We start from the raw sequence: 26354 nt of genomic DNA on the forward strand, positions 1-26354 counted from the left end.
TGTTTTGTACACATTTTTGCAGGGATGGGTTGTGTGATGTTGTGACTCTAAATAAGATTAAGCAGGTTTATTAAAAAATTGGTTGATGAGTAGGAAAATGTTCATAAGAATTCTTATTAATCTAATGGCTAAGCAATTTTAATTTGTGAATTTTAAAGAAAATACAATTTTTAAAAGATAATTATATTTTATATTATGCACTTTTATTTACAGATTATAGCACTATTTAAAATTGTCAAATATGTAAATGAAGCTTATAGTAACAAGCAATAAAAATACCATGAGATAAGGTACAAAAGCACACAGAAACCTACATGTATCTGTAAAAATGTTTACAAATTAGGTTTTTAGAGCTTGAGGAGGCAATATTTTGATAGACTACAACAAAGGTCTTTCTAGGAGTTTTAATGTCTTATAGGGTCAGGAGGGATATCTTAAAAGTGCCAGGAATGCCACTTGTCATTGTAAATTAGGGTTGTGTCATATGCTAGTTGTATCTTTTTAGCTTCTGACCTCTTTAGCGGGAACTAAGCTCAGTTACACTGTATGATTCTGCTCAAATTAGCTAAATTTCCATCCTTTACAGTGAGCTCTAAAAAATTTTTACATGGTAGAGTGTATTTTTACTTGTGATCATGTAGAAAAAATTAACATGCCACAGTATATTAATAGTATAAAACACAGTATCTGACAAAGTAATTTACTAAAACAAAAATATAGCGCACAATAAATATAGATTGCAATAAGCAATATAAAAAAGTATAGTTTTGTGCAATGTATTTTACTTATTTAGTTGAGTTGGTGAATGGGGCAGACTCCATTTTAAGCATAATCCAATGGTGTTCTTAAAGAAATTGTTACCCCTATTTCCTATACTGATGCAATCTAAAGGCTTTACTTATTTTTCATTTATACAGTTTTCTTATATTTAAAATTTTATTTAAAAGTTATAATTGTAGTCAATTCTTCAATTTAAAATTGATTTTATTTATTGCAACAACAATGCAACAAACTTGTACTGAATCTATAAAGATGTATATTGATTTTAGAGTGAGGCCTGGTTTTGTAAAGCAGATTGGCTGAGAGTTGTTAGCTGGGATTCTTTTCAGAAGCAGAAGCATTACACGTGTTTTACTGCGAAATTGATACTGTGAGTGATTTAAGTAAGGTCTGATAATGACATGTCCTCTTCTTCTAATAAAGTATGTCACAGATGTTACTACTTCCTCTTTGTATGAAAGTTGGAATCCTACTGTGACCTTAGTGTTACGAATCAGCTGATTATAACAGTGTTATTTTTAGATTGGAATTGATACAATTCAACAGTTGTAGGATGGACTTAAATAATACTTGCTAACCAGACTGTTGGCTTGTTTAGAAGAGTGCATTTCAGAGAACTATATATAATGAATGTATGTTTCTTAAGGCAGTAATTTATTTAATTGCAATGTCAATGTTGACTTCTTTGTGGAAAGTTCATTAATAATACTGTACAAAGTACAATGCACACCTCTTCCTCCTCCAGTTTTTTTGTTATATACACCACAGTGTAATTTTTCTGATTTGCAACCTGTTTTCTTTATCACTTTGATAGATAGATAGATAGATAGATAGATAGATAGATAGATAGATAGATAGATAGATAGATAGATAGATAGATACTTTATTAATCCCAAGGGGAAATTTGGTTCTTTCTGATCATTTAACTGTGCTTTACACCTCTCTCTATAAACTCTGTGGTCAGCACAAGACTTAAACACAGTAGCACTGTCATTTTTTCAAATTGTTCTAGGTGTTTACATTTCAAAAGGTATTATCAGCTGAAAACCTAGAACTGATTTTTAAAACAACAACCATTCTCAACCTGTAAAAAAAAAAAAAAAAAAAATCAGTCCTACTTGTTTGGAACTGGTGGATATTCCCCTAAATCAAAGAAAAAGCATGCTTTTTTCATCAAAAGATTATATTAAATACTAGACATTAAGCCCGTTACAATAATGGGCGCTAGAACAGTAGTCCATAAACATTAGTAGGAACAGTCTATATTAAATGGCAAGGGACCTTTTACCTCATTAAATTTTTCCTGTAAAATGCTTGTAATTTTCTCTGACAGTAATACTGGCTTTGCTGTCCATAATATGCGTTTAATTTTCTGTCACAACAATCAGCAGATTCTCCCCAGCAACTGATGTAATGTGCGCGAAAATAAATCTACTTTTAAAAGTCATCGTATTGTAATATCATGAAAATTCGTATATTTAGGAAAATCCCATCAATGACTGACGCTTTACCGGGCCAAGCTTCTTAATCGCAAATCTGACATCCTCAGAGTGAACACTTTCACAACAATGGGGAAGCTGGTCTCCGCGTCTCAGTACCCTATTGGATTTTTCGTGTTTTATGTTTTAGGTCTTACCTCATTTACCGAAATCCGATTGGATCTGCTGCGCGATATTTTTTAGGTCCTGCCATTTCTGTCTTGTGTGACGCGTCTGAAGCATCTGCTTTGAAGCATCGCACCGTGCCCTGCGCATGCGCACTTCACCAGAAGACACACACACAGACACTGGACGCACACAGGGGTTTTATTAAAAAGGATAATAATCAAAATGTACTTTAAATAAAGCTACTGATAGAATAAAAATATTAGATTAGATTATTAGATTCTTCTTCTGCTTCTTCTTATAACTTTTTGGTTAAAGGCAGAAATATGATGATACCAAACAGATTTGTCAAGTGCCAGTGAAATGGCTTCTGTCCATTTCATACCCACTAAGTAAAGGTCTTTGTTAATGTTTCACAGGTAGCTCGTCCTTGATCTGCTTGGTTGGTGTTTTCCAGGAATGGCCCACTGCATAGCTTGTTTGGGTAATCTATAGTTGTTCATACATATTAGATGGCTGAACTGAGCCAGGCATCTCTTCTGTAGATTGAGACTGATGGGCAAGTGGGCATCTCGTCTGGACCATACCTGTAGTGGTCATTTCTTGCCATCGTATGTGCTTAATTTGGCGTAGGCAGCGTGAATCAAAGCTGTCTAGTTTAGCGTATTGTGCCTTTGTGAGGGACTATGTCCCAGCTCCCTATAGACACATTGGGATGATAACACTGTTTATATACTTTCATATTGGTATATAGGGAGAACTGCTTGCTGTCCCAAATTTGTCTCAATCTGCTCATGGTAGAGGATACCTTGCCAATGCGCGTCTTCATCTCAGTTGTAGTGTTGCTGTTGCAGGTAAGCAGGCTGCCAAGATAAGTGAACTCTTAAACACTGTCCACATGATTGCCATTGATATAAAGGGAGGAGCCTGAAGTATTTATTTCCATCATCAGTTTTGTTTTTTTTTGGTTGAGATGAGCAATCCTAGTTTCTGCCCAGTGTCTTGTCTTGCTGCCCTCTGAGAATTAGTTTTAATCATAATGACATCATCGTCAAATTCCATCAACTCCAATTGGTTGCCATCTACCATTGTAGCTCTTTCCCATTACCAGTGCTATGCATCAACCAGATGATGATATTGCTGAACAGAAGAGGGAATAAAACACATCTTTGTGTGAAAATTTGGTTGGTAGAGGATGGCTGTGTCCTAAAGCCAGCTTGTTTTCCTAGGAGGTCACGGGGGTCTGCTGGAGCCAATCCCAGCCAACACAGGGTGCAAGGCAGGAAACAAATCCCAGGCAGGGTGCCAGCCCACTGCAGGGCACACACACACACACACACCAGGGACAATTTAGAGTCACCAATGCACCTAACCTGCATGTCTTTGGACTGTGGGAGGAAACTGGAATACCCAGAGGAAACCCACGCAGACACGGGGAGAACATGCAAACTCCATGCTGCGAACCCGGGTCTCCCAACTGCAAGGCAGCAACGCTACCACTGCGCCACCATGCCGACCCTCTATTAAGAGTAATTTTGCTAAATACTTTTCCTGGGACAGATAGGAGCGTAATAATTCTCCAGTTATTGTAGTCATGCAGGTTTCCTTTCTTGGGGAGTTTGACGATGATCATGTTGTCTTCAACTGGATAATGAGCCACATCATAGTGAGGATTTTTGGATTCGACTAGAAACATTAGTGATAGAGGACTGACTTTGGGAGTGTGCTTTGAAAAGTCTCTTAAGCATTATGTCTTTTGAAGTGAGTTTTATTTTTACTCCAGCCCAGTGTTGAATATGGATGGATGCATGGTTGGATTATAGCTTAATAAACATATTTATGTGATTTTGCTTAAATAAAAGTGCATTATTACCATTTAATATAATACTGTATTATTGTTGATTTTTTTTTTTCTCCTGAGGTCAGACTCCTTGGGGTACTGTTCCAGTTGTACATTTTGCCATGCTGCTCTCTTTTTTTTTTTTTTTTTTTTTTTGCACTTGGGCTTTGTATGCTGTATTGTCATTTGTGGATCATTACCATCAGGCTTATACTGACCTTGTGAGAATACAGTTATCATTGACTTTAACTAATATTACAAACATTTTTAGATAGGTAATGCAAGAATACCACAGTGTTTTCTCTTTGAAATAAGAACATACTAGTTCATTTTTACTAATATGACTAGCACTAATTAATATATCAAATTAATTTCAAAAAATTCTATGCACTGCAGTAGAAGTAATTATGGAAGTAGTTGGTGCATTTGGCTCTTTTATGCCCTTGAACAAGTTAGGAATGAAAATAAGCAGTGCAGAATTCCATGTGTCTCATGTAAATGTCACATTGTCCCGCTGAACGCTCAGTGATTACTTTCTGTTACTATTTGGGTATTACATTGAAATAGAAGGTGCTAATCTGAGTTTATTTGAGTCTTGGGCATAAAGCCCAATGGTTTATGACTCTAATGGAAAGACTGTACTAGCTGCTGGAAGAAGTGTTACATAATTAGTTAAGATGAGGAGAGATTTGGTTACAGTGAGCCTTTCAGAGCCAGTTTTACAAACACTTCAGCAAGTAATGAATGAAAAAGACAATGATAGAATCAGTGAATGAAAACTGATTTACAACTGGCTAGTTAGACTTCACAAGTACTAACTGAACAATACAGAGTGGCAGTTGCTTGGCTTTATATCTGTTTTTTTCTGTTTTGAATGTGTAAATCAGCTGTTTGTTTTATTGATCTCATAGCAATTAACGTCTCTGCTTTACCTGGTATTAGTGACTACAGATTCCATTAGAATACGGTTCAATTTTATATAATGCGCAATGATTGTTTTGCTGGCAATGGAAATTAATAATAATAATTAGAATTTTTACTTTTCAATTTTCTTATAAAGTAGAAGTGCTTTAATTAGAAGTTTGAGAAACACAGTTCCTTTTGTTTATCTTTTAAATAACTCTTTGCAGTAAATCGTCACAACCACCTTAAAGACTTCATGTTGGTGGTGTCAATTGTTATTGGAATGGGAGGCTGCTGGTTTGCATATATCCAGAATCGCTACTCCAAAGAACACATGAGGAAAATGATGAAAGACCTTGAGGGCCTGCAAAGAGCAGAACAGAGCCTTCACGACTTACAGCAAAAGTAAGTTTAAATTACATATACCAAACGTTGATTCTGTATTCATTTGATTATTTCATTTATTTTTATATTTCTTGGGATTAAATCAAACTGGACTTTAAAACACTCATCCACCACATGTAGCAAGAATGTACCACTATATCAAGAAATATCATATTCAAATATGGGCATGCATGTTGGTGGTTGTTAGCATTTCTGTGATATGCTGTGGTATGGCTGAACAAAAACAAGTAACTGCATAGTAGATTATCTTGGTATATTGGCATGATATATTCCTCTTAGGAAGCAATGCCTTTTTATTTAGTGACTAATGCTACTAGTACTGTACTTAGTATATAGAGTGTCCTGAGTTGGAGATTTATGAAGATATCAATTCTTGAAAAATAAAATGTTAATTTCTAATGCTGCTTAATTTTTATTTAAAAAAAACAAAAAAAAAAACAGCAACAAATTGGAGACAACCAGTTAGCTTTAAACTGATATACTGTACATATGTGTGTTAAATTCAACCACTAAACCTAATGGTAAGTTGTTATATTCAGGTAGATAGTTTTCTTTTTCAATAGAAAAAAGTGTACTGAATTCATACCAAGTAAAACAAGATCAGCAATGGGTATCATTTTAATTAATAAAATTTAAGAATTTACTCTCCTTTAAAGATGACTGTTTAGTTTTTCCCAGAGTACAAAGCTCTTTACTAATCTTACTCACGTGATTTTTTTTTCCTTCTTGAGCTTGATTTTTTTAATGCAATTCTTTTTTTCATTGTAACCATGATCTGTAATATCAAAATTGGAAACATTACTATTTACATAATAGTTTTAATTTTTGCAATAACACCTTGTTAATAATAATAAACTTAAATTCTTTGACAGGAGTGTAATGTTCTTTGTTTAATACTGAGGGTATTGGCAATAATCCTTTAAACAGATACCTTCTGTTTGATACATTTTTGGTTATTTTCCTAAGAAACCTAATTTGCAGCCTTTCTTATGTATGTACTACATTACACCTAATTTGAGGAATCACTAAACATTTTTTTTTTAATTCTTGAAAAGGCAATAAATTAACAATTTTTAAATGAGTTTTGTGATCAATGAAAGATTTTTAGTTGAATTAATGGTGTGCTTTGTGCATGTTGAACTAGTATTCTATGAATGGCTGAGTTACATTCCTTTTGAGATTTTAATTGAAACATCACTTTGCTATTTTTCAGTGGGGTCCATAAATAGTAAATTTTGAAATATATTTCAGAGATGCTATCTGAATTTGTATTCAGCCTAGCCAGTATCATATCAGGAGTAGATATTGGTAACAGGTGCAGAAAGCTGGCTAGTTCACTTTTCAACGAAGTTTCTAATTTGTATATAGGAAAAATTTGTGTAGCTTGAAAATTTAAGTTGGAGTGTAGTTGTTCAAAAGATGTGAATACATTATTAATATAGAAATCTCTAAGTGTCTCAATCCCTATAGCTTTTCATATGTGAATACTGAGTTAATTAGAAACGGTTGAAAGAGGTGATTATCATATATAGGGCCAATGCATAAAGTGTTCATCTCCCTTAAAATGGGCCCTACATTGGTTCCATATTTTTAGCAATTGGGTATGCTAATTTTAATTGACTGTAGTCTGCTGATAAACTGATGATAATTAGTATTAATTAGAGCACAGTGCAATACATACAAAGACGATTTACAACATAATTTATTTTCCATTTCAAATGAAGCTGATGCGCACACATGAATTTCTGGCAAATTCTAAAAGTTTATTATATGAATGTTTATATCATAGTACAGTAATCCCTCCTCGATCGCGGGGGTTGCATTCCAGAACCCCCCGCGAAAGGTGAAAATCCTCAAAGTAGAAACCATATGTTTATATGGTTATTTGTATATTGTCATGCTTGGGTCACAGATCTGCACAAAAACACAGGAGGTTGTAGAGAGACAGGAACTTTATTCAAACACTGCAAACAAACATTTGTCTCTTTTTCAAAAGTTTAAACTGTGCTCCATGACAAGACAGAGATGACAGTTCCGTCTCACAATTAAAAGAATGCAAACATATTTTCCTGTTCAAAGGAGTGCGCATCAGGAGCAGAGAATGTCAGAGAGAGAAAAAAAAGCAAACAAAAATCAATAGGGCTGTTTGGCTTTTAAGTATGTGAAGCACCACCGGACAAAGCAGCTGCAAGGATGTACAATGTAAAGGTAGTCTTTCAGCATTTTTTAGAGGAGCGTCCGTATCCTCTGGGCCAGTGTGCGAACAGCCCCTCTGCTCACACCCCCTCCGTCAGGAGCAGAGAATGTCAGAGAGAGAGAGACCGAGAAAAACAAACAATCAAAAATCAATACGTGCCCTTTGAGCTTTTAAGTATGTGAAGCACCGTGCGGGAAGCATGTCGCTTGATAAAGCAGCTGCACAGAAGGGAGCAACGTGAAGGTAATCTTTCAGCATTTTTAGACGAGTGTCCTTATCCTCTAGGGGTGCGAACAGCCCCCCTGCTCACACCCCCTCTGTCAGGAGCAGAGAATGTCAGAGCAAGAGAGAGAGAGAAAAGTAAACAATCAAAAATCAATACGTGCTGTTTGATCTTTTAAGTATGCGAAGCACAGTGTGGGAAGCATATCGCTTGACAAAGCAGCCACATGTAAGCCCAGCAAGGAAGAGAGCAATGTGAAGGTAATCTTTCAGTGTTTTTTGAGGAGCGGCCGTATCCTCTAGGGTTGCAAACAGCCCCCGTGCTCACAATATAGTTGAGGAGTTTTATTTAATACGTAATACGCGCTCTGGTTGGGTACCTTCTCAGCCATCTGCCAATAGCGTCCCTTGTATGAAATCAACTGGGCAAACCAACTGAGGAAGCATGTACCAGAAATTAAAAGACCCATTGTCCGCAGAAATCCACGAACCAGCAAAAAATCTGCGATAGAGTGAAAATGCGAAAGTCGAAGCGCGATATAGCGAGGGATTACTGTAGTAAAATTGAATGTTTAGGGAATGTCATTCCACTTTTTCATTAGATCTCTGTAGGTCTATCTTTTTCTTAAGTGGTTATTTTGAATTCAGGTAAATTATTGTTATAGTTCAATCTAACTTCTTTAAGGAAGTATTTGTCGATGTGCATAGATATTTTCTGGAAAAGCTATAGCAGCTCTGGAAGGATATTCATTTTGACTATATTAGTAACATTGAGATTACTATGGTACTTGCAAGAATATTTTTCTTTCTGTACTATTTTTCTAATGATACTTTTTTAGCAGTATAATCTTCCAGTTCACACTCAAAGCACATAGTAATTATGAGACTCAGCTATGAAATATAACCTTAATATGGTTATACTTTACCACTTGTTGTTTTATAACTGTTGGAAGCTTTAACAACCAGATTAATTGCAAAAAGTCTCTAGACATATAATTATACATCTATTTATACATATTATGTAATTTTTGTGTGCTATTGCTTAGTGTTATATTTTTTTTTTTTTTAGTTTATTTATAGTGTGTTGCTAAATGAGGTAGAATAATGGGTAATACTGCTTCCACACAGCTTCAAAAACCTGAGATACTGTCTAGTGTTTGCATCTTTTACAGATGTCTATAATTTTTTTTTGTCTTGTTGTTTACTTCAAATGTGTCCTGCATACCAAAGATAAGTACAGTAGCTGGATGAGTAACTCTGAATGGGTCTGGTGATTAGTTCCATCTAGCTTTTATTTCTGTCTTGCTTTGGGTCCTGTAATAGAAAAACAGGCTTAGAACCTGAATAAATATACCATTTACAGTTGAAATATCAGTACATAGTAATCTCATTTTGAGCATTCTTATTGGGTGAATATTTAAGTTCACTAGCATAAAATTCTGCAATTAATGGGTTTCTTCATGTCTCTGAAATTAATTTTAGTGTGGGTCAAGCAAAAAAAAAAAAAAAGTTGGACATCCGGTTTACTCTCAGCTCTTTGACAGCTGTCATTAGGTCTGATTTGACAAATGGATGTTTCCTTCAACTCGGAAATCATCCAATGCATTTTTTTACGTAGAAGACTACAATCCACATCTATTATATTCTGCGTGTGTTTCTTCTTCCAGAACAAATATTTCTTTTCAACTGAGATGGTGACTCAGGCCTCATTTGGTTCATCTTGACAGTGGATTTTCCAGTTCTGCCTTGCATGAAAATAGTGTATTAAACTTTATCCAGGAAGGTAGAGCATTAGTCTTCATGAGTCAGTTTTTAAGTACAAGTATGAAAGAAGTCTAAGGACGTACAGAAAAGTTTTTATATATGGATTGTAACATAGTGGCTAAGATCTGTACTAGAAACGGATAAGTTGGTGTTTAATGCTGTGTAACACAGAATGTTGCTTAACCTTCCACTGCTCTGCGTGTAGAAAATAGTGGAAACTACTGAACTTTGAAAATGTGATTTATTAAGTCACTTGCCTTCTAAATTAATAATTTTGTTAGTCTTTTATTAAATCTTACCATTATCAGTATCTAAATCACTATTTACTTCTAGAGCAGGCAGTGTGGCCTTTAGTTAAGGTTCTGAATTGTAAAATCTACATTCCTGCTGCATCAGTGTTCATCACTATTTCACTTTTATTTAAACTACCATTTTTATGATTTTTAACAAGGCAAATACAGGGCAGAGAAAGATTTTTGTTCACGTTACCTTGCTCCTTTTGTGCTCACTACTTTGATCATGTTATTCCTGACAAGTAGCTGTTCAACTGACCCAAACTCCTAGACTTTTGGACAAGACTCCTCTTGGAGAGATATTAGGGTCAACTTGGCACAAAATAAAGTTATCTACTCTTGGGCCCCATACCGACTACAGCCCTGAATTTCAAATTTTAAATTACTGGAGGAGATTTCAGATGGCTTACAAGGAATTAAATGTTTCCAGTAAACACAATAATAGGCCTTTGTCCATGTCAGCTTATGGGAAATCTGAAGATATACCTTCTTACATATTCTCTTTGGATGTGTTCTCTGTCTGGGTTTCAACCATCCCTCTGGAGAGGTTCTCTACTATGATATATGTACTTCTGAAAACAAATTACAATTTAAACTGTACAAGTATTATTTGCTACATTTTCATGCTGAGTATTTATTTAATCTGGTTCACCTACTCAACATAAGAATATTCACTGCCTTCTCACATGCCTTGTTGTGATTTGGCATCCTGAGGTTTTGCTGTTTGTCAGATTGGTAACATGAGACAGAAGCTCAGAGTGGAAAGAATGTATTGAAGCCTTGGTATTCTGTCACTGTTTTAAGATATAGTGTTTCCTGTGTATTGAACTACTTAACCCATGCAGAAATGATAGGAACTAATAAGTGAAAGTTTATATGCTATTCCTAAAAAATGAGTTTATTTTTATGTAGTTTTTTCTGCTTTAAATTGGCATTGAGTAGTGGTTGGCATACATATTTTAATTAAATGGCATCTTTCATTCCTACAGTTGAGTTGTACTGCTTACTAGTACATAGTTCGTACGTGTGTTAATAAAAAAAGAGGTGCTGTGCCAAAAAATAACAAAAATAAGCAATCACTTACTGAGCTTTGTTTTATTCATTTGGAATTAAAGATGAGTCTGAGACAAAAATACAGAATATCAGTTTTGTTTCTTGATATTGTTGGCATCTGTGCTATAATGTTTTAGAACAGTGGTGTCAAGTTTGGTCTAGGGGGCTCCTATGGCTGCATGTGTTCATTCTAACCAGTTTCACAATCATCAGACATTGTTACCTTTAATTGATCTCATTGTCTAATTAATTGACCTGCTTTTTCCTTTTATTTTTGCATTTAGACAACTGCAGTACAGTAAGATTTACAATAGATTTACAATATACAGAACTCAACATCTTGACAACTAAAGAAACTGAACAACTTATTTATAAATCAAGATATCATTACTATGAACACGGAGAGAAAGCTAATAAGCTTTTAGCTCAACAAATCCACAAGCAAGAAGTTCGCAATGCAATCCCAGTAATCACCAACACGAATGGAGATGAAATCATTGACCATAAAAATATAATGCACACATTTAGAGACTACTATAAAACCTTATATTCTACTGAGTTTAAAGAAGACAACACACAATCTGATGCATTTCTGGATACATTACAGATACCACAAATAGATACTTTTAGTGCTGAGGAACTGGATAAACCTCTAACCCTATCAGAATTACTAGATGCTATAAAGTCACTTCAAGGCGGGAAATCAGCAGGCCCCTGATGGCTACCCTGTAGAATTTTATAAGAAATTCTCCACTCAGCTAGTGCCCCTCTTATTGGCAACATTTACAGAAGCTAGAGACAATCAAATTCTACCTCAAACCTTTCATCAAGCATTAATCACCGTCTTTCCTAAACAAAATAAGGACTTGTTACAATGTGCATCATACAGACCAATTTCACTTCTGAATAATGATGTTAAGATACTCTCAAAAATTATAGCTAGAAGGATGGAGAAAGTGCTGCCTTTGGTAATATCACAGGATCAAACTGGATTTATTAAAGGCCGACACTTATCTTCCAATCTTTGACACCTGTTTAATGTAATCACCAGCAAAGTCAAACACCCCAGATATATTATTATCATTGGTTGCAGAAAAAGCATTTGATATGATTGAATGGAACTACCTTTTCCCTGCATTGGAGAAATTTGGGTTTAGCCCGAATATTTGTGCATGGATCAAACTACTGTATACCAATCCAGAAGCTTCCGTTTGTATTAAAAACATTTGTTCAGACTACTTTAAACTAGAACATGGCACCAGACAAGGGTGCCCCTTGTCACCACTGCTGTTTGCAATCGCCATTGAACCACTGGCAGTCCACTGTCGAAATTCTTATCAGATAAAGGGGATTATCAGAGGACTGGAACAGAAAATTTCTCTATATGCAGATGATATGGTTTTTTATATATCAGACCCAGAAAACACTGTGCCTGCAGTTTTAACAGCACTTACAGAATTTCAAAAGATCTCTGGTCTCAGAATTAATTTGAATAAAAGTATACTCTTTCCAGTGAATTTACAAGCATATAATATTAGATTGGACACCCTACCTTTTACCATAGCAGATCAGTTTAAATACCTAGGGGTAAATATCACAAGTAAACATAAAGCTCTTTATCAACAAAATTTCGCCGTCTGTATGGAAAAAATTAAGCAAGACTTGCATAGATGGTCAACCCTTCATCTCATTCTAGCCGGAAAAATTAACGTTGTTAAGATGAATATCCTTCCTAAGCTTCTTTTTTTTATTTCAAAACATTCCAATATATATATCAATAAATCATTTTTTAAGCAATTGGATTCAACCATAACCTCATTTATTTGGAACTCAAAACATTCACGATCCGTAGAGCAACCCTACAAAGACCTCAGGCAAAAGGTGGCATGGCTCTACCTAATTTTCAGTTTTATTACTGGGCAGCAAACATACAAGCCATAAAAACCTGGACACAAATAAATGAACATACACAGGCTTGGTCCGCAATAGAAGTAAAATGCTGCAGTACTTCTTTATATTCCCTGCTCTGCGCTCCAATAAATGCAAGTTATCGCAAATATACTAATAACCCAATTGTGCTTCACTGACTCAGAACATGGAACCAATTTAGAAAACAATTTAAGATGGAAAATCTTTTATCTGTGGCACCTCTGCAGGAGAACCACCCCTTTCAGCCCTCACAAACATATCTAGTTTTAATATCTGGAAAAGATTTGGGATTAAATTGCTCAGAGATCTTTATATAGACAATATCTTTGCATCCTTTGAACAAATACATTCCAAATTTAACCTTCCAGCTACACATTTCTTTCACTATCTTCAAATTAGAAACTTTGTTAAACAGAACCTGCCCCATTTTCCTCATCTCGTACCCTCCACCATGCTGGAAAAAATACTGCTCAACTTCGAGGACTTAGACACCATTTCTGCAATATATAAAATTTTATTAGAGCCCCTTCCTTTCAAAGATCCAAGAGGACAATGGGAAAAAGATCTCTTAATTAATATCAGAAAAGGAGTGGAAGGTAGCAATGCAGAGAATTCAGTCGACCTCCATATGCGCAAAGCATAGAATTATTCATCTCAAAATTATATCTGTCTCGCTTAAAACTGCCCAAAATGTTTCCAGGGCAAGAGGCAACCTGCGAACGCTGCAACCAAGCTCCTGCCTCACTGGATCACGTTTTGGGCATGCACCAAATTAACATCATTTTGGACCAAAATTTTTAAGTGCCTTTCAGACAGCCTTGGTGTCACAATCTCTCCTAACCCATTAATAGCTGTGTTTGGTGTTCTTCCAGATGGATTTGAAGTGGAGAAGGACAAGCAAAATGTGATTACATTCACTACACTTTTGGTACGCAGACTTATTTTGTTAAATTGGAAGAATCCTAACTCTCCTCTGATAAGTCAGTGGGAAACCGATGTTTTATATTATTTGAAAATGCAAAAAATCAAATTCTCAGTTAGAGGATCTGTACAGGATTTTTTCCAAAACCTGGCAGGATCTAATCAATAATATTTTAGAATAAGAAGAAATAATTATTTCCGCATTTCTTTACCTTCTCCACTTTTTTGCCCTATTATCTTTTTTGCCCTATTTTGCCCTCCGGGGTGGGGTTTGATTTGTTTACAATCCTATTTTTTGTAAAAATTGATCTATTTGTACGGAATGATTACAATAAAATTAATTAAAAAAAATTTACAATAGGAAATTAAGACATATATCTGCATGTTTTATGTATCTTTAAATGCTTACTTTTTTGTTATTTTTAAATTAACTTTTTCTGTGGAATTTGCTTCCTAAATTGTATCTAAATACAGACATTTAATGATGAGCACAGCAGACACCAGCACAAAAGATTGTTAAAAGAGCAGCTACTCTAGTGTTACCCACTTCTGTGCTTATTGGTAAATAAAATAAAATTTAGACAAAGAGAATAAAAAAAGTAAAGTTTTTGTCAGAGTGTGTGGCAGGTTATACTACTTGCTGTTTGAAATTAAAGGCTGTAGAAGGTTATGTTTTTGCATGTATGAACCCACACCATGAGTTTGGGTTCTTCAAGGACCTTGCAGGGCAAATGTTAAAATTCTGAGGATATAGACTTCCTAATTCATGTGTAGGGGAATATGCTTACTTTTGTCCTAAACATAATTCAGACTTTCATTTAGACTACTAGGGGGCTTCACTCGCTAACCCCTGTGTTTGGTTTTCCGGATACACACTTTTAAGATTTTTTTTTTCTTTGAATTGTTGCTATTTCATTAGTTTCACTTTTATTTCAGAACTTCTGTAAAAACAGTATTTGTAATCTTGCGAGTCCCAATATGCTGAATCTTTTTAATGAGGTCAGGATAGGTTTCTCTGTTTGGAATTTCAGCATAGACAAAACAATCTACATCATCAGCAGTTAATTTTTTTTTACAAAGTAAAAAAGTAAGTAGAGTTCTGCATTGGACTCCTGTCTGTAAAGTCGTGCTATTTTCCTCTCACAGTTCCAAAAGTACATGGGGTTACCAAGGTGATACCCCAGCTTTTGTCTAGGTTTTTGTACAAGGGCTAGACAGAACGTTTTTGACTCTTGGGGTAAATGTAGCTTTCTAAATAAGCAGACAGATAAATATATATACATGAACAAAGTAACCAATAAATGCATGTGCGGTAAACTCCGTTTTTGAAATTCTCAGCATTCTTCATTTGTCACATGCATAGTTATACAGGGCAACACGCAGCGAAACGCATCCTGATCCGTTTATCAAAAACGGCAAAGTTAGAAGAATATCAGTTAGATTAACAAAGTCATAGATTGAAAGGTAACAGTATAGTAGAACATGATAAATAAGTACAATTATGTGAATAAAGTACAGTAGAATTAAGTATTAAGGTGCAATAGTGTAGTAATTATTGTGCAAAGCTAAAGTTAGACTGGTGCATAGTTAAATGAGGCAGTTTGTTTGTTTGCACTACTGCAATCTTTACTTTCTTTTTTTATATTTTCTAATTTTCCTACTTTCATATCCTTTAACTTTCTCCACATGTGTATAGCGCCGTTTTTTTTTTTTTTGAGCCTTTCTAATTTCACTGGTTTCATAGTCTCTAACCTGCTCTGCATGTGTTTAGCGTTTAATTACTTTAAGTTTAATTACTTTCCTTATTTTCTGAATTTGCACCTCGATTATTCTTTTTTGCTCTTTCTTCTGTCCAACGCATTTGAGTCTCTTTTCCCCGCGCTGCTTTCTTCTTCGCTTAGATGTCGACATTTAATTTATAACGTACCTTATACGCTTTCTATGTGCAGAGAGCCCTGGATCTGTGTGTGCTCAAATCCTTCACAAGACTGAGTATTTTGCTGCCTATTGTCCTATTTGATAGATTGTAAGTAGGGCATGTCTTTGGTTTCTCGGGTAGACAGAGTGACTTTGTCCGTTCATTGGTAATTCCATTAAATGCCGTCCGCTTGAGTATTGAGTATCTAAATATGCTTAAACTTCATCCTGTGCTTGTTCTTTCGATTAAGTTATGCGTACTCTGTCGTGTCCTTTATGAATGTACTTGTAGATGTACTTAATACTCATCACTGATGCACAATACTCGACATTAATATGACAGTCGAATCTTTTTAGTAAATACGGGTTATATGGTACAATCATTGAGTTATCGATCATCAGAATTTTTTCATCTTTCTTTCTGTGATAAGTGTGGTTTTCATGACGATTATCTCTTCGGCGATAGTCTGGAAAGCCAGCCATAGTCATATCTGTTGTTTAAACGAAAACTTTTGGAAATTTTTTTTAAACACTTTTTTTCTTTCGAGTCCCAACATGCTGAATCTTTTAAATGAGGCCCATGAGACATGTGTTTAGTGACTTTGTACCATAATTCAGGATAGCTTTCTCTGTTTGGAATTTCAGCACAGACAAAACGGTCGACATCATCAGCAGTTAATAATTTTTTTTGTAAAGTAACCAATAAATGCATGTGAGGTAAACCCCGTTTCTGAAATTCGATCGTGTAAATGTGTGCTCGGATTTTCCTGAATACCGTTTCGAGTTCTTTCAATAAAATGAATACTTTCTGATAAAACAATCTACTTATGAACGTTGGAATATCTTGTGCCGATGTAGCTGGTGGCATTTTTTTCAGGAATCTCCGGATTTCTGTCCATTGTGGATTGCACGTCATTGTAATAAATAACTCTGGCTGTTTGCGCTAATGCGATCTTTAGTTTCTTTGTTTTGACACTTTATTTTTTTTCTGTTTTCATATTCTGTATCTTGCTGTGCATGTGTTTCGCGCCTCCGTTTTGTTTGCGTCTTTTGAATTCCACTGTTTTCATTATCTCTCACCTGATCTGTGTGTTTTTTGCCCCCTTGCTTTTTAACATGTTTATGACGTTTTACTTTTTTTTTGTACCCATTTTTTTCCCTCCATCGCTTTTGGGTGTCTTTTCGCCGCGCTTTTCTTTCTTCTTCGTTTAATCGTCGACGTTTCATTTCTACCCTATTCATTTCTACCGTATTGACCTTATACACTTTATATGCACTAAGAGCCCTGGAGCTGTGTGTGCTGCATGACTGCCTTTACACTACTGATTTTTTTTTATTTTTTATATTGCTCGTAAGTAGGGTGTGTCTTGCAAGACTCTCTTTCTGTGTTCCCGTGAAACGCACCGTGGCAGGTCTCTTTCGTCTCGCGGGTCTTTAAATTATCTTCCGAGAGGATCACGTATCGTAGACTATCAGGACAGGGGACAGGATTTCTTTTTATAATAGAGAGATATGTGTTTATCTATTTCGAGGTTTACCCTTGCTATAACCATTCAGTTTTGCCCATCATCTCCCTTTCTCGCCTGAGTAACAATGTTGATTTTTGTATTCCTCACTTCCAGAAAAAATCTATTTTGTGGCGTTTTATTATATGTTTATTATCCTAAGAAACATTTTGCTCTGAACTATCAAAGAAAATTAGTTGCTTTTATAGCAGTGAATTACTCATCTGTGACTGATGCTATTTTTGTTTGGTTACCAATTAAGGGATTTGTAAAAGATTACAGGGTTGCATTTGCCTCAAATGTAGCTCATGAAGCTAGGAAGAAATCTCTAAAATAGAGATGCACCTGATTGAGCTGTAGAATACAATAACCAGTTACCTGTATACAGCTCTAGAGCAGGATATTAACACTTTCATAGCAGACCTTAATAAAATTTTCATAAAGGGAGCAGAACTGCACATTCACTGTACACATTCTTATTCTTATTACCTTTCCAGCACCAATCCTAATACATTTTTGACATTAAGGCCCTGTAGGAATTAATTTTTGTCAACAATGTCAGTTATGAAAACTAAAAGTGTGCTAACTACTAATACTATATGGATTAATGACAGGATGATACAGTTTTATATTGATTTATGTAATACAGGAGGTTGTACAAGCATTTTATTTATCGATTGCTTTTGAACTTTCTCGTTAGTTGATGGAAAACTTCAAAAATACATCTGTTTGGCAATGAAGGTTTTTGTTATATAATGTATTGCTTTTACAGGCTTCAGTTTCAAGAATGAATGGCACATCAGATAATAGCTTTTAAAAGTAGGATTCTGTCACAAAGGAAATTTGGCCAGCTATATGTTGTTTAGGGCAGATTAATTGGTTTTAATAAAGTTTTTTTGAGTTAAGTTGTGGTTTCCTGGTTCCTGATGGGAGGGAGCAGGGGATTCCAGCCTGTGGGTTCCCTTCAGGGAGTGGTGGTAGGGGAAAGAAGGAATTACTAACTTCTCTATTTTCTGTTATTTCTAGTAGAATATTATAGTTTTTCCTATATCTCTGCTTTATTACCCAAACATACTTGTGTATTTTTGTCATATTTTTATAAATTTGATCTTAAAACTAATTTCAATTTCAAAAAGTAAACTGATCACAAAAATTATTTTTTGTGTATTTAAATGAATAACCAGTCATTTTCTGCCATTATCATTCTATAGTTGTTTCAAGAGAATATGCCAAACATGGCATGTCGAGCTGCTGCCATAGAGCTCGATTTTGGTTTCATCTGACCATAGAACTTTCTTCCAAGCCTTCTCTGAATCATTTAGATGTTCACTGGCAAACTTAAGATGGGCCTGTATATGTGCCTTCTTGAGCAGGGGGACCTTGTGGGCGCTGCAAAATTTCAGTCCATTGCGGCATAGTGTGTTACCAGTGGTGTTCTTGGTGACTGCCTTTAGATCATTAACAAGCTTCTCCCGTGTAGTTTTGGGCTGATCCCTCACCTGTTCATCCTCACACCATGAGGCAAGATCTTGCATGGACCTCCAGACCGAGGGTGATTAATGGTCATTTTATATTACTTCCTTTTCCAAATAATCCCACCAACAGTGGTCATCTTCTCACCAAGCTTCTTGCTGATGGTCTTGTAGCCCATTCCAGCCTTGTGCAGGTCTGCAATCTTGTCCCTAACATCATTTGAAAGCTCTTTGGTCTTGCCCATGGTGGTGGAGAGGTTGGAATGGAAGAAATTCTGTGGACAGGTGTGCTTTATACACATAATGAGTTGAGATTAGGAGTATCTGTAATTGATTGATTGATTGCCAATCTGTGGGAGCCAGAATTCTGGCTGGGTTGTAGGGGATCAGATATTTATGACATGCAAATCAATTTATAACTTTTATGTAATGTGTTTTTTCTGGATTTTTGGTTGATATTCTGTCACTCTCCATTAAAATGAAACTGCCACAAAAATTAGAGACTTCATTTCTTACGAATTCTGCAGGGGATTAAATAATTATTTCCCCCACTATATGAGGGGTGACAAATCCAAATAAAAAAATAAGAGATGAATGACTTGATGGGTATGCTTGTAATTAATACTGATAAGACAATTTTAAAAATGATATTTTGTAATTTTGATTTATGTTTTCTTCTTGAAGTATGTCAATATAAGAATTGGTACAGATAGAAACAGTATTTATTAATTGCAACAAATGAGATAAATTGAAAAAATTGATAAATAATAATAAACAATTGTAAAGTCTTTAAAGTCTAGAGATATAAAAGAGTTAAATTACAATGATTAATGCAAAAACATTTACAAGTCATTTTGATTCTGGTTGCAGTGATGTACAAAATTAGAAACACTCAAAATAGCAATTTACATAAAGCAAATTACTGTTCAGAATAGAAAAATAATATGCATATGCCTTAAAAATACTGCATTAACACCTCAAATTCCACTGTCAGAAGTTGTTGCTAAAATCAATAACAAAACAAAAAGGTACAAACTGTGCGTGCTGTAAGTGTTCTGTAATCAGAGAGTAGGGAAAACAGAAGTGCAGGTGTTTTTGATGGGTAGAGAAATATGACGAAACACTGGCCTAACACATTAGACAAAGCACTTCCACATGTTATGCAGCAACAGGCATCTCAGTTACTGTTGATGTCATAATTGTCAGGCACTTTGTAGCACCTTGATTAAAGTTTAGTGAACAGTGATGCTTTGTTATTGTAGCTACATTAAAATGGGAAGATAAATGGGACATTGGATAATTGATTTGTTTTGATTTCAAAAGGTAATATTATGTTTAAAAAAGTCAGTGACCACTGACTTGTATAGTCTTTAAATGTATATGAGCAGTTCAAAAATGCATGCAGTTTAATGTGGATGAGTGCAAAATGCTACAACAGGCACATAGAACATTATAAAAAACGGGATGAATGATGCCCACCTTCAGGGTGTAACCTATAAACACAATGTGTTAGATATATGTTGATATGGCATTTTCATCCTGTAGGTATTTTAAACTCGAAATACAATGCTAGATTACTAAATTTTGTAAATTCTGTTGAATATACTGCAAAACAATGAATATAAATCTGACTAATGTGCTAATAAGACCACATCTTGAGTACTCAGTTCAGGTCTGGTCACCCTGCTACAAAAGACACCAACTTTAAAAGCTGTGGAAGAAAAGCAAATAAATTCATTGTGATGCTTATAAAAAAATAAGTCTCTTTAGTTTTGTGCAGAAATAAGGTGTAGACCCCTGATCCAGGTGTCCAGAATTATCAAAATCATTAAAAAATTGGTCCAAGAGGATTCTTTCAGTTAAATAGTGGATCATGTACTTTTAAGACAGAACCTGCGTTACCCTTCTTCATATAAAGCAGAAAGTGTGATAACTTTATCAGTATCTGGAAGTAATAGTGGGATAACTTCTGTGTTAGGTAACAGTCTAGCTTGATGAACTGAATAGTTTCCTGTCAAGTCAAAACAAATTTTTTGTAAGCTCAGTCTGCACTTGCTGTGCTCCTGTAGCCAAGTTAAAATCTGGGTGGATTGGATTAAAAGTTACAGTATAAAAGATAAAGATGGTGAGATGATCCAAATTTAATTTAATCCATGTATTTTCATATAAAAACACATTGAGACTACATATCACAGTGTGCTTTGCATCTTAACTAATGCTGATTTGATATTTAGTGTTCCACCATTTCAGTGTTAGCCTCCAGAAGACATGTAGAAATCAAAGTTGTACAAAAATGTTTTTGTGATATATTCAAATTTAAGAAAATATATTTTACTAAACATAATACCGTTCTCATTTATTTCTCTAAAAGGTTTTCAAAGTTGTTAGTGCTGCTACGTCACTAATCCACCAACTTTGGTTTGAATTTTCATTTGATTGCTGTCTGTGTTAAGCTTCTTCAGGGTGGTCCAGATCTAATTATGCAATTTTCATTATGCTATAACTTATTAAGTTTATAACTTATTAAGTTTATTATTAGAATTCACAACTGAATGGAGGACAAGTAGGACATTACATGGAAAATCAGTGAATTAATTCAATGTAAGTCCATTTTCATTTATTACAAGATATTTTGAACAATTCTTTTGTCTTGCATTGTTTTCCTGCATTGCATTAAAAGTTGTATAATTAGATCTGGACCATCCAATATGTGTTCTCCCCATGTTTGAATGGGCTTTTTTTCTGGTTTTCCTCACACATACCAAAGACATACAGGCTTAGGTTAACTTACAATTCTAAAATTGGTCCAGTGTGAGTGTGGCTGTGTTGTATGTGTGTTTGTCCTGTGATAAATTGGCAACCTGTTGAGGACTGGTTCCTTCTTTGTGCCAAGTTTTGTTTAGTGTGTCTTTAGCTCATCATTTCCATGAATTGGACTAAGCAGGGTTGGGAATTTTTGTTTATATTTGCCTGTTGAGCATATCTTGTATTTCTCCATATTTTTTATTGCTCTCAAGAAACCACATATCTGTATAATAGAATATCAGTTCACATATAAATATTTCAATCATCTAAGTAATTATAACATATTATAATTATGTTTTAATTATGTCTTTAAACATTTAACAGTCAGATCGGGGCCTTAATAATAACTTATTCAAAGAAAACGTTTTAAACTATCATTTACTCTACATTTTTTTTAAGTGTGTGTGTGTGTGGGAAGTAGTGCTGGGCAGTATACCGGTTCATATCGAAAACCGTTTTTTATTTTTTTTATGATATGGATTTTTCTTATACCGCAACACCGGTTTAAATTGCCTAAATGACATTCGGAACGTGGCGCAGCGGGAAACTGTTCAAGTGGGGACCTTTTTCACTGCTACACCGCTAAACACAGATTTGTTGCACTAGGGCTCTTTTTCACTGCTACACCACCAAATAGTGGGCGGTAGCATAGGTATGCCGCGCGGTGAAAATGGACAGAGAGCATTCCAAAACTGATCTAAAAGTAAAGTAGAACATGATGAACAGAAGAACTTTTGCCGAAAAAAAGGAGTCACGTCCGTCGCCTGGAGATACTTTAGTTTTAAAAGGTCAGATGTGTAAATACTGTTTCTATACTACTGGATAATACTGCAAGCCAAGTTGTACTTGTTTTTGTACTTGCTAGTGTATGTTTTGCTTGTATTCATCCTGCGATGTATAACGAAGATATTTTTAAAGTTCTGAACACTCTGTTGGCTAAGATAATAACTAGTTTTAATTTCACAAAGACGTTTATCGTGTGATGATTGGTAATGTGGAGAAAGAAAAAGCATAATGATTAACGACTGGGTCGGGGAACACTTAACACAAAGTATTTGATGTGCTGCATTAACTTGTGACGGGGTTTGAGAAAATCTAGTAAATTAAACATTGATTTTAGGATGAAGTTTAGTTTACAACATTCTACTTTAATTATAAAATAAACTATGAGAATAAAGTCGAAATGTCGACTTTAATCTTGACATAGTCAACATGTCGAATTTATTCTCGACATATAGTTTGTTTTTTTCTTCCGTGTCCATATTTTTTTTTCTTCACAGTGGCCCTAATGCGCTTCCATAGGGCTATACCACAAGCAGCATTATAAATGCAAGTTGCAGTTTTTATTATTTATGTATATAGCTTAGCTTGAAGCAAGGTCCATATTAATGCAGTTTGCCTAAATGATGGTACAGTTGGTAAGATGTCATCACCAAGATTGCACTTGTTTTATTTTATTTTAATTTGGTGAGTACTGTGTAATGCACCTGGGCTTGAAGCCTTGAAGTAATGGTGCAACTATCAGTAATACTATTATGTATTTTATTGTTATTATTTATTAGTTTAAATATTATGCAGTTTAATGATGGTAAAATTGTTTAAAAAGTCACTTTAACGTGTCAGTGGACAGAGATTGTTAACATTAACAAAGTGTAGTTAGTTTACAAAAAATATTTACTATTTATTCCTTTTCTAAGACGTGTTCAGTGCAATCCAACTTTTGACAAACACCTCTGGATATTTTACTGTCTAAATGCCTCTTTGGATGGTTGAAAATATGCTGTCAAAATCATAGTTTAAGCTTTTGCAAAATTTGTTCAATTAAAAGGTTCTATATTATGACTGCATCTGTCATGCAATGTGATTCCTTCTCTTTAGTGCCACCCCCTTGAAAACTATCACTTTATGGGGCCATGCAAACCTGTATTAATACTTGTGTGCACATTAAAATGTCTTTTTGTACGATGTACAATTCTCATAACAGTCTAATAGGTTATTCTTAGCCAGTCTACTGCAGTAATTGCAGTGGAAAATGTGGTTAACATCCACTCATGCATGGGGAAAAAAATAGCGTCTAATACCGTGAAACCGGCAGAATTTAGAAAAATACCGTGATAGAATTTTGGTCATACTGCCCACCTCTAGTGGGAAGAGAGAATACAGTGCAGTTCTGCTTTTCAATGTTGAAAAATATTTAGAAATCAGGCTCCCTTGAATTTTGTGGAAGTTTTAAAATATTTAATAACCAAAAACATAAATACCCATAAGACTGACCATACCTTGACATAAAATTAGACTTATGATTTTACTCTCCTCTGCCTATAAAAAGTATTCACCCCAATGACTTTTTCATGTTTTTATTGTTTTATAACATTGAATGAAAGTGGATTTAATTGAATGTTTTGACTCTGATCATCAGAAAAAGACTATAATATGTAAAATTTAAAACAAATCACTAGAAATTATCTAAATTAGTAAAATTATTAAACACAAAATAATTTATAAAATGTTTTCATCTTATATGTTTTGTTATAGAAACAAAAACTTCTGCACAAATAAAGAGCACAAATGGCATACAATTATGAAGTCATAAATGTTGCTTATGAAACATTTTCCAATGTTAACAGCCCTTTGCTTACAGGTTAATATTGTGTACTGCTTATAAAATGTGAAACTTTTTTATCCTTTTAGTAATCACATGGAAATCAAAACATGCATATTGTGTTATTATTTTCCTTGTCTGCCTCCAGTCACACATTCTGGTGTTTATGGAATTTTTAAAACATTTTTATGACTATATGTAGAGGAGCATGTTGAAGAAACCTTTTTTATGACACAAGTGCCATTGAAGTAGGCTGCAGTTCCACTTTACAAGGACTTTGCCTGTCTTTATATAGAAAGGTTGCAGAGCCAGCAAGTATCAAGTGTCTGCTGCTTCATGGTGTAGAGGCAGCCTAGCCTGCTAACCCTTAATCCCCTGATTACATAGAAAAGCTACACTGATAACCAGATTTAAGTGACCTTTATGTAAGACAACACTTTGTGTTCTTCAGTCCTCTGTTGTTAGTCATACAAGGCTCTGCTGTTGTCGGACTTGTGATTGAATCCATTGTTTCCTGAATAAGTTTGAAAGATGTACAATAAAGTCTGTATCTTGTTGCATTCAGTACAGAACATTTGTTTCAGTTTACCATGTACTTTCTTAGAGACAGATTGTTTCACAGTGATCTATTCCTGAACAGATATTCTAAAATGATTACACCATTTTAAATAGTACATTATACTGTAAATAAGTATGAATATTTTATACCTAAGTTAACTTTTTTGTTGTATGTTCGTAGAGAAAAGCCAAGCAAAATGACACCTTTTATTGGCTAACTAAAAAGATTACAATATGCAAGCTTTCAAGGCAACTCAGGCCCCTTCTTCAGGCAAGATGTGAGTTGCCTTGAAAGCTTGCATATTGTAATCTTTTTAGTTAGCCAATAAAAGGTGTCATTTTGCTTGGCTTTTCTCTACATTCATAATGGCTAACATGGTACAACACCCTAATACTATTGTTGTAAGTTCCAATTGTATGTTCCTAACTTCCGTTAGGGGTTGCTGCAGCGGATCATCTTTTTCCATATCTTCCTGCCCTTTGCATCTTGCTCTGTTACACCCATCACATAAAGCTTAATACTGTATGGTATTCATTGAATATAATAATGCCATCTTGAAACAGACGAGTGAAAAGTAACATTGTCTTTTTCTTCGGTTATATTCTTCAATAAATGTGCAGTTGTTTTGTTACACCTTTTATGAAAGTGTTTATTAGATATTTGGACTTCAGTCTTCACACATTATATACTCCACGTTTGTCAATTATTACTATAACATGAAAAAAGTTTGTTTTAGTTGTGTTCAGCATTTCTTGCCTCTTATTTCCTGTCATCCTACATTTACACAGATCATTGTAGACACGGAACACACATTAAATGTATATATTCCAAATAACAATATTATTTACCCTATACAATTCCAGACAGCTTATTCCCAGATAAAGACTTCAGCTCTGAGAATTTTGCAACTGACTTGATTTCAGCTGCCTCTGTGGGGGATGGGATAGCAGGCTACTTGTGCTGACTGACACATTTGCAAAACAAAGACGCTGATGAGGTGCGAGGGAATTTAAGGTGCCCTGGCATAATGAATATTTTCGTAGGCTTCAGGGATTCTAGTGTTAATAATACTAATAATAGTGTCCCTAACTTCAGAAAGTTTTTTTTTTTTTTTATAAAATTCAACTGGGCAGTGAGTTTATAGTATCTAGTAATTCTGAGTTTTAGAGATTTATCCAGTTCCACAGCACTAAGAGAATCTGTAATGAATCAAAAAACTCATTTTGTTGTGTCTTATCTTCTTTAGACTGTAATAGAAGGAATATACAGTACTCTCTAAATGTGTGGGGTATATTTTTATGGTCAATGATTTTATCTACATCTGTTTTGGTAATTGCTGTTATTGCATTGCAGTCCTCATGCTTGTGGATTTGTTAGACTAAAATCTTATTGGCCTTCTCTCGCAATGTAAAGATGAACTTTTTTTTTTTAGTAGTCAAAAGATTAAATTATGATTGCAAAACCTGTCTTTTCCTACAGAGTGCCTTATTTTATAGACCTGTCGTATTCTAAATCTATTCTGGTAATTTTGCTGATTAACTCAGATATCTTAATGATTTCTAATTTATTTTTGTGAGAAAGAT

At 34.7% G+C, this 26354-nt stretch overlaps 2 protein-coding genes across 4 annotated transcripts in view; one reads left to right on the plus strand and one right to left on the minus strand.

Moving 5' to 3' along the window:
• The window catches only part of slc6a7 (solute carrier family 6 member 7), a 666512-nt gene that overhangs the window by 514322 nt on the left and 125836 nt on the right, over positions 1-26354 (minus strand). The window lies entirely within an intron of this gene.
• LOC114649956 (stromal interaction molecule 1-like) overlaps positions 1-26354 on the plus strand; it is a 218201-nt gene that overhangs the window by 130961 nt on the left and 60886 nt on the right. For all 3 annotated transcript variants that reach the window (XM_051926480.1, XM_051926479.1, XM_028799351.2), the window contains exon 6: positions 5355-5532. In XM_051926480.1, coding sequence (XP_051782440.1) covers positions 5355-5532 — 178 coding nt within the window. The remainder of the gene's footprint in view (positions 1-5354; positions 5533-26354) is intronic.

The sequence above is a fragment of the Erpetoichthys calabaricus genome, chromosome 4, assembly GCF_900747795.2.
Source record: "Erpetoichthys calabaricus chromosome 4, fErpCal1.3, whole genome shotgun sequence".
NCBI classification, from domain to species: Eukaryota; Metazoa; Chordata; class Cladistia; order Polypteriformes; family Polypteridae; genus Erpetoichthys; species Erpetoichthys calabaricus.